The 8,911-nt window shown below is 37.7% G+C and overlaps 2 protein-coding genes across 2 annotated transcripts; one reads left to right on the forward strand and one right to left on the reverse strand.

Moving 5' to 3' along the window:
* Positions 1-444: 444 nt before the first annotated feature.
* Positions 445-4,656, reverse strand: Mtpalpha (monolysocardiolipin acyltransferase Mtpalpha). Its single transcript, XM_066300101.1, has 11 exons — positions 4,442-4,656; positions 4,204-4,307; positions 3,155-3,336; positions 2,556-3,102; positions 2,306-2,504; positions 2,107-2,254; positions 1,822-2,051; positions 1,556-1,762; positions 1,126-1,247; positions 789-1,068; positions 445-735 (listed from the first exon to the last, which is right to left on the reverse strand). The coding sequence occupies exons 1-11, from the start codon at positions 4,509-4,511 to the stop codon at positions 539-541; spliced, it is 2,286 nt and encodes a 761-aa protein (XP_066156198.1). The 5' UTR covers positions 4,512-4,656; the 3' UTR covers positions 445-538.
* A 1,376-nt stretch (positions 4,657-6,032) lies between these two features.
* LOC136348798 (kinesin-like protein Klp10A) lies at positions 6,033-8,387 on the forward strand. The gene is made up of 3 exons (XM_066299937.1): positions 6,033-6,668; positions 6,722-6,844; positions 6,902-8,387. Exons 1-3 carry the CDS (start codon positions 6,307-6,309, stop codon positions 8,385-8,387), a joined length of 1,971 nt encoding a protein of 656 aa, XP_066156034.1. The 5' UTR covers positions 6,033-6,306.
* The last annotated feature ends 524 nt before the right edge of the window (positions 8,388-8,911 follow it).

Consider the following 8,911-nt stretch of genomic DNA (forward strand, 5'->3'; position numbering starts at 1 on the left):
TCTGTGGAGTTTCATACGTTGCGAATGTTTTTGTACTTTACAACGTAAGACCAGCAGATATATCCTGATTGCCGCACGTTTCGTTTTCGGTACACCCCCGTTAATTTTAAGTACACTTTGGCTGATATTGCAACGTACTATCGTGGTTAAAATTACTTTAAGCAAATCGAGACGATCGCTGGCGTTAGTGAAAATGCTTCTGAGATACCTAGATCCACGAGTGTTTTCAAGCATGCGGATTATACTGATCAAAAACTTTTACCTTTCTTTTAATTCCAACTTTGGTCTAGAAGGAAACTCACAGGATTGGGAAATTAAAGGAACGTGATTCTTCAAAAATTCGGTCACTGGACCGGAAATTTACAAACGTTTTTTTCTCCACCTATCGAGAAGAGGTATAAGTGTTAAATAATGTGGATGCTATTTATTAATCGAAACATCATCAACAATATGATGGTTTATTAAAACTTTAGGCACTTAACGAAAATAAAATATAAATTATGTATAAAAATGACGAATACATGATTGCTCTTCTGCCTTAGTTGGCATAAAACTTCTTGCTGGGGTCCTTAGCCATATCGATCAGAGTCTGAGCGGGTTTGAAAGGCAAACCATACGCGCCCTGGTAGGCTTCCATCTTCGACACCAATTTCCCAGCTCCGTATTGGTCAACCCAACGGAAGGGACCTCCGGTGAATGGCGGGAACCCCAGTCCGAATACCGCTCCAATATCACCTAAATGTTACTTCAGAAATGAACAAGTAGAAGTAGATGATATTAACAAGCACCTTCAAGGGGATTCGCTAAAATTTTTTCCTCAAGGCATAAAATGGCCTCGTTGACGAACCTAGAAACCATACGTAACGTCTTGTCCTCGTCCTCAAAGGGGCCTCGAGGCTCTAAACTGTACTTCTTAATTATGTCGACAGCCTCGTTATTTACGTCCCTATTCTTGGACCCTTTTTGGTAAAGGAAGATACCTTTGCTCGATTTGCGTCCCAGGAAACCGGCTTTTACCACTTCGGTGAGGATGTGTTGGTCGCCGCCTTCGAAACGTTCACCAAAGGCCTACCCCACAAATTTCCATTTTTTTTTTAATTAATAGAAAATGTGTTATTGTGATACCTTTAATAAATTAGGTCCGATGTGACTGGCCACGTCCAAGCCAACCTCATCTGCCAAAGTGGCTGCTCCCACGGGGAAGCCGAATTTTTTTGTTAGTTTATCTAAGTCTTTAGGATCGACACCTAAAGAAAAAAACTCAAAATTTTAAATAGAAAAGAGATTAAAATGCAAAATGTTTGCTGCAACGATAAAAACAAGCATGTCTAATCGACCTATTTAAGGCTAAATTAAAATGAATGTGTGTTCAACGATTTTTTGGTCCATTATAAAAATAATAAAGTAAGAGCATCACAATTTTACTTTATGGTATTAAATCACAATTTCATGTATTAGTCTTTTTTAACTAACCAAAAAAGCTTTTTTAAAGTCCAACTAACGAGAAATTGCTTAATCAAAACTTTAAAATTGACTATTGTTGCAACACACTTACCTTCCTGCAAAAGTCTTATAGATTCAGCCATCATAGCACTCAAAATCCTAGTGGTATAGAAACCTGGACCATCTCCTACTGTAATCACAACTTTCCCTTGCTTTAGTCCAACTTCCACGGCCAATGCGGTTGTTTCTTTGCTTGTTTTATCTGTAGTGATAATTTCCAAGAGTTGCATCTTATCGACAGGAGAGAAATAGTGCATTCCTGCATTTAAAAATATGATAATTGCTACATTGTTTTTTGTGGGCAGGTCAATGATTTACCAATAACTTTATCAGGCCTAGACGAGGCTGCTGCGATATTCTTGATGGGGATAGCGCTAGTGTTAGTGGCAAACACGCAATCGGGTCTAATCACAGCTTCGACTTCTTTTAGGACTTTGTGCTTAATATTAAGATCTTCGAAAACGGCTTCAATGACGACGTCCACGTCTTTAAACGAATTGTAGTTTAGAGTACCGTTGAGGTTGGCCACGTAGCGGTCTCTCTCTAGACTAAATTGAAAATAAAAGAATGCTGTCTTAAAATATCCTAGGAAATTTTTGGTACCTCGTCATTCTTTTGCGTTTTACAGCGTTGTCAAGTCCAGTTGATATTTGGTTAATCCCCCGAGCTAAACCGTTTGAATTTGTATCTTTAAGCACTACATTATAGCCTTTGTCAACAGTTACGTGAGCTATTCCGGCACCCATTAAACCTGCAACGAACCCCAGTATTAGACTTTTATAACCCTAAAAATGTTACTTACCGGCTCCCAAAACTGCGACGCTTTTAAACTGTTTTGTAGGCGCTCCAAAACGATTTTTCTTGCATTGCGTCTGGCCCTGGAATAAACTGACCAAACCTTTAGATTGTGGAGTCATTGCAAGTTCTCCAAATCCCCTGGCTTCTGCTTCATAACCGGCTTCCTTGCCTTTGTCTAAACCTACTCGAATCACATCTAAAATCTAACTCAAAAATTTCAACAGTAATATTACGATAACTTGCGCCGAGCTCACCCTCAGGGGAGCAGGATACAACCCTCCTGACAACTTTAAAACTTGATCTCTAGCCTTCTTGAAAATCTGGTCCTTGACGAAATCATACTGCAAGGCAAAGTTCATGGCTTTATCAGCCAAGCCCTTTTTCTTTTCAGTCTTAAGCTTGCCTGAAGCCAATTGTTTTGCTACGTCAATGGCGATTTTTTCTAGATATCTCCTGGTCATATTTTCAGCAGTGTCTAAACCAGGACCTAGGGGATCTACCAGAAGATCTACAATACCAAATTTTTTGGCTTTGTCTGCTTTAAGAGTTTTTCCTGTAAGACACAAGTCTAAGGCGTTGGGAAGGGCTGTGAGTTTTGGTAAACGTTGAGTGCCACCCCCACCAGGTAACAATCCTAACATAACTTCAGGGCATGCAAGACCAGTTTTCTTATCTTTAACTGCGATTCTATAGTGACAAGCCAGAGCAGTTTCCAAACCGCCACCGAGGCAAGAACCTTGAATTGCAGCCACAAAGGGTTTACTGCTGTTTTCAATTTGGAAAAAGATTTTATGGGCTTCTCTGAAACAATTGGGTCATAGACATACATAAATATTCACAAATAAAGTGTTACTTGGAAATGGTAATTGTCTCTTGTTCTGTCGTACACTTTGCCAGCATGTTAATATCAGCCCCAGCAATGAAACAATTTGGTTTATTAGAAATCAAAACGCAAGACTGAACTTGTGGATTGGCTTCGATTTCAGAAAGTATTTGTCTCATCTCATCCATCACTTCGCGATTGAGAGAATTCACCTAAAATTATACAGGAATGTTGAAGAAAATGTTAGAAAGGGATGCACCTTTCATTTAGACACTTCTAAGACACCCTTTTGTTGGGAGAAATTCTGAGATCTTCTAAATTGTAATAATTTCTCTAAGTGTGTGATTATGCAAGTACATTTTAAATACCTTGTTATATGCTGATAATAATAAAATTGGGAGAAGGCGACATTTCAGGTCACAAAAATTCAAAGAAATACTAGAGACTTAACAAGTGTTCATGGACTTGTGGCCATTTTATCAATAATTCAGTGGTAGAAATAAGAATCCAAAATGAATGAGAGATGATATCATGCTAAAATACAAAAATGAATTGATTAAGATCCTACAAAAATAATTGAGTTAAGCTGATGGTTTGCTAAAAGTCGAACATGTAGATGCTGAAACTTTTTTATGTTAATTCAAATATTGTAGTACTTGACATTATTTCTTAACCAATAAAAATTTAAGAATTTATTAAACTAATTTGTGGTTTTGATATACAATTTGGAAAGAATACAGAATTTCAATATATCTATGGTTAAGAAAATGAATATGGTATGTAAATACTGAAGGGGAACCGCAAGAATTAAAAAATATAGACACAGTTTGAGTTTTTAAATGTGTTTTTCATGTCGGCTTGAACTTGAAAAACTAAAAAAAAGGCAGAAGATTTATAAAGAAAATTCTTTTAAACAAATTGAATAAAAAATTGACTGATCTTTTGGGACGCTTTAATTCTATGAATATACTGAGTTCGACAGTTCTGAATGAGACTAAAGTTTTATACAACTTAAGGTTATTCATATAAAGGGTATTTAATATGGTTTTTACCCCCATGGAGAACATCATAATGCTTACTTTAGATCCTGAAGAATCCAAGCAAATCACCCCAACGCTATCCACCACTTTTAAATCTATATGCTTTCTGTTGGTGGCCACTGCAGCAACATACCTCCGAGGGGCTGAAATTAAACAGAACTTAAGCATTTTCCTATATTTAAAAGTACCTGAATTGAAAGTACAAAGTACACTGCAACTAAATGTTTAGGTTTAAAGTACTAATACACCTCCTCAGTGAAAATTATGCAAAAAATACCTGTTTGCCAGCATTTTATATTTGTTCTGGATATGGTTGGTAAGAGGCCGAAAAGCCGCAAGCTTGCCATGGCAGTAAGATTAGTCTAGCACGGGTCCACGAAGTACTCTTTGAACTATGGAAACGACCACTACCTTAAACCAATATATAATTCAAATAAAATTAATTAAAAATAAAATGCACTTTGGACTTCTCCAAAAATCAAAGGGAGAATGAAAACAATATTTGGCGCGGAATGTTGGTAACATAATATGATCAGCTGATTAACGAATATTGTTCTGTCTTCTTTTAACACATGACAATAATACATTTATGATATACCTCTTACTTGGGATTTGATAGAGAAATTATTGGCAAACCTGCTAGTTAAGAATGAAATAAAACGGAATTATAGTGCGTAGATAATGTAAATAATATATACAATTCATTTTCATTAGCTTATGGACGAAATTAATATCATGCAATATAATTCCATAACACCATCAGTGGAGATTAGGATTTAGCACTAACCCTCGAACTAATTCGTATTTGTATGATCTCCAAAGACGAACGAAGATAAACGTAAAGTTGCAGAGAAGAGTCAGTTATACAAAGTTTGTATGTCAGGTGCTTCACTGGAATATATTATACTGAGTAATATCGTTTTGTGGTGCTAGATGGAGCTAGCCGTAGACGGAAAAAAAACAACTTCAGCATTTGGCAAACTTGCCCAACTCGTTTTGTAGAACACAAGCGCAAACGACTTAAAAGGGAAAAAGGGAAAAAATTACGTTACGTTCATGTTAATTACAGTATTTTCCAGCATGAACCCAAAAAAATGTTTTCTGACAAATTTTTCGTATTTTTAGCCGTATTATCGGAATCGGTAAAAAAAAATTAAAGTTGCCCTTTGAAATCAACAAGTTTACCCCTCTCGCTACGTTCACAGAGAAAGTGGAGGGAAATCTACTTTAGCACCGATACATTTGCTCCTCATCGTTGTTAAAACTTGATACTAAACATTTTTTATCTTCGATGTATTTCGATATTCCATGTTACACACTGTATATCGGATGTTCTGTTTAAAATAAGTAAGCAAATATCATCTTCCGGCACAAGCGGACGAGTGACGTAATCAAAAATACTTCCGTTGAGGTCGTCCGACAGCTCTTGCCGGACCACTAAATTTTCGTAACTTTGCAATTTCCAAAACGTATAATGGCGGTTCTCGATCGGACACTCTGTACATAGTTTTCTATGGGTGTATTCAACGAAAAAAACGCCTTATGTTTTGAGTCGTCAAACTTAATGGAAACTTCATTTCGCGAAACATACGCTGCTCCTGCAGTTTGGCACTAACTGAATGAAATATTACTTCAAAATGTCAAACTAAGTAAAAACAATTGCTAAACCAATGCCGACGTCGTTAATTTAAGTTGACACATCACTTAAGCCGTGACATAAATCGCAGGTAAAATTCAATAGATATTTATTATTACTTAAGAGCGACATATCTCAGTATCGTATGAACTTATACGTTTTCAGATCACTCCCGTTAAGCTAATTTTAATATATCGTTTTTCCAAAGTAAGTACAGTGCCATTAAGGCAAGTGTACTGTGACCCGCAGTAAGTCAGCCGCGCGTGGAGTCTGCAAAAATGGTTTTTGCGCCTTATTCGGTCTCGCGACTTGCCGGCAAGTTAATATGAACTCCAGCAATGAAATGGTTGGATTTGTTGGAAATCCAAATGCGAGACTCAACTTGCGGATTGGCCTCGACTTCCGGGCGCTACCTTGCCCGTCGGCCCCTTATTAATCAAATTCACCTTAAATTACACCTGGACGTTGATGGATGTGTCACAACGCCTTGAAAAAATCATCAACTCATGTTAAGTTCTACAATGTCCGATAAAGTCTTGGCGAAGGGAGACATTATCCACATTAAAAGAACCAATGGTTCCCTTCAAACTGCGGTTATTTCCGCCGTTAACTTTGAATCGGCGTCGGTTAAAGTTGAGTGGTTTGAGGATATGGAAACCAAAGGCAAAGAGATTAATTTTAACAGCGTGCTTTCGTTGAATCCTGGATGTTCAATAGTTAAGTCCAAATTTAACAGCAATCACAGCTCATTTGAGAGAATTGAGGAAGCATCGCTGAGAAACAAAGATGACCGAAAGGAAGGAGGGAATTTAAAGGTATCGTCGGACAAAACTAGGTATACGGATGCTCAAGAGAGCAACAACCTCAGGTATCTTATCACAATTTAGGAGCTAACTTTAATAACACACTTACTACTAACAGCGATCAATTGAATATTGGTGGGAGGGCCACGAGTGTTCACACTACTATGTCTCTATATGAGACCGTTCCCAAATTTAGGGAGAGAGACGATTTAAAAAGCACGAGCGAAATTGGCCAACAAAGGTACGACACAGTAAATTAAACTTCCAGAGTAAACAACGATCTTTTGCTTGTACTCAGACTAGCGCGAAGAGCAAAACAAGCAGAAATCAAAACAGTGAGGAACGATTTCCTTCGCAGGAACCTCAACAATCCACATTGGCAACTTTTCAAAATGATCCAAGATTTTAGGAGGCAAATGCAGTTTAAACCCGTAGCAGACGAAGAACGCATTGAGCAGCACCTCATAACCGTGGTTGTACGAAAACGTCCTTTAAACTGTTCAGAAATACTAAAAAAAGAAATAGACATAATCACCGTGCCCAGCAATACCCACATTCTCGTTCATGAACCCAAACTCAAGGTAGATATGACAAAGTACCTAGAAAATCACATGTTTTGCTTTGATTATGCTTTGAATGAGCACTGTTCAAATGAGATCGTCTACAAATATACTGCTCAGCCCTTAATCGAAACACTATTTAATGGAGGATTTGCCACTTGCTTCGCGTATGGACAGACAGGCTCAGGGAAGACTTACACCATGAGCGGAAGCGCGAAGCATTTCGAGAGGGGCATTTATGAGCTCACTGCTAATGACATCTTCAAGAGAGTTTCATCCCCGAAATATCGGCATGATAGCTTTATAGTTTCTTGCAGTTTTTTTGAAATCTATGTAAAAAAGACGTTCGATTTGCTGAACAATAAAGCCACTTTGAAAATATTGGAAGACGGACAGCAGCAAGTACAAACTGTGGGTCTGACTGAGAAAGTAGTGAGTTCAGTTGATGAAGTCTTGAACTTGATTATTCGAGGCAATGACGAACGGGCTTCCGGGCAAACTTCAGCAAATTCGCAGTCCTCTAGGTCTCACGCGATTTTTCAATTTTATTTGAGACGTCAGGTGAGTCCCCAGCAAGTTTATGGGAAGTTTTCTCTAATTGATCTGGCGGGCAACGAACGGGGGGCCAATACGTTGCTAACGTCAAAAATGACACGATTAGAAGGCGCGGAAATTAATCAAAGTTTACTCTCTCTTAAAGAATGCATTAGAGCTTTAGGCAGGAAAGTGGCGCATCTCCCATTTAGAAGTTCGAAGTTAACACAAGTTCTAAGAGACTCTTTTGTTGGAAGTAATTCCAAAACTTGCATGATTGCAATGATTTCCCCAGGTGTGGGATCGTGTGAGCACACTTTGAACACATTGAGATATGCTGACAGAGTCAAGGAATTGGGAGGGGGAAACGTTTCGATCCAGAAATTTGATACGAACACCAGAGATTTAACAAGCACGTATGGAGCTCAGACCGTGTCATCAACAATTCGGTGTCCCAAGGAAGAGATCAAACCAAAGAAGGATGAGACCATGATAAAGCACAACTATGAACTGGTTAAAATTCTGCAAAAGTACTTGAGTCAAGCTGACGGTTTGTTAAAACTGCAAAATGTAGATGCAGAAACATATTATGCTAATTTAAATGTTGTTCTAACTGATGTTATTGGTTCACTAATAAAAATTAAGAATTTGTTAAACTATTTTGTGGTTTTGAAATGCAACTTGAAGTAATTTGTTACTCCACTTATGTATAAGGATTTACAAGTTTTGCAAATGAGTGCTGAGTATTTGTTATGTATGTTTTGTTGTGGATTTTCATCTGAAACACTCGATAGAAGCTGGCCTCTCATTAACACATGTATTGAGGCTCCACAAGTCTATAAACTTGGTTTTATAAATTTTTAAATGAGACTGAAGCTTTATGCAAGTTTGTTCTCACATATTTAATGCGATTTTACCCTATCAAATACACGATTATGTTTCCTAAACAGGGATTTGCTAGATTTCGGCGAGTTTCAGCAAACCACCATACTGTTGACCACTTTTCAACTGACATTTTCAGTTGATCTTTGATGGTCTAATACTAACCAGACTGTAAAAATTTTCTAACGTTTAACGATACTTAAATGGAAAATACAACGTACTCAGTAGTGTAAATTATGCAAAATATACTTGTGGGTCAGAATTCTCTTATATTCGTCTGGTATACATTTGGTAAGTTGCCGAAAAACGACAAGTTCGTCACGCTAGTAAGA

Source organism: Euwallacea fornicatus, chromosome 35 (assembly GCF_040115645.1).
Source record: "Euwallacea fornicatus isolate EFF26 chromosome 35, ASM4011564v1, whole genome shotgun sequence".
In the NCBI taxonomy this organism is placed as follows: domain Eukaryota; kingdom Metazoa; phylum Arthropoda; class Insecta; order Coleoptera; family Curculionidae; genus Euwallacea; species Euwallacea fornicatus.

Bases quoted from the DNA above. Each gene is read 5' to 3' on its own strand.
- LOC136348798 (XM_066299937.1), top strand. From the start codon at position 6,307: ATGTTAAGTTCTACAATGTCCGATAAAGTCTTGGCGAAGGGAGACATT. The intron at 6,669-6,721 runs GTATCTTATCAC...TACTACTAACAG, and splicing joins CAAGAGAGCAACAACCTCAG to CGATCAATTGAATATTGGTG. The intron at 6,845-6,901 runs GTACGACACAGT...GCTTGTACTCAG, and splicing joins AGCGAAATTGGCCAACAAAG to ACTAGCGCGAAGAGCAAAAC.
- Mtpalpha (XM_066300101.1), bottom strand. From the start codon at position 4,511: ATGGCAAGCTTGCGGCTTTTCGGCCTCTTACCAACCATATCCAGAACA. The intron at 1,069-1,125 runs GTATCACAATAA...TTTGTGGGGTAG, and splicing joins TCGGACCTAATTTATTAAAG to GCCTTTGGTGAACGTTTCGA. The intron at 736-788 runs GTGCTTGTTAAT...AGTAACATTTAG, and splicing joins TTTAGCGAATCCCCTTGAAG to GTGATATTGGAGCGGTATTC.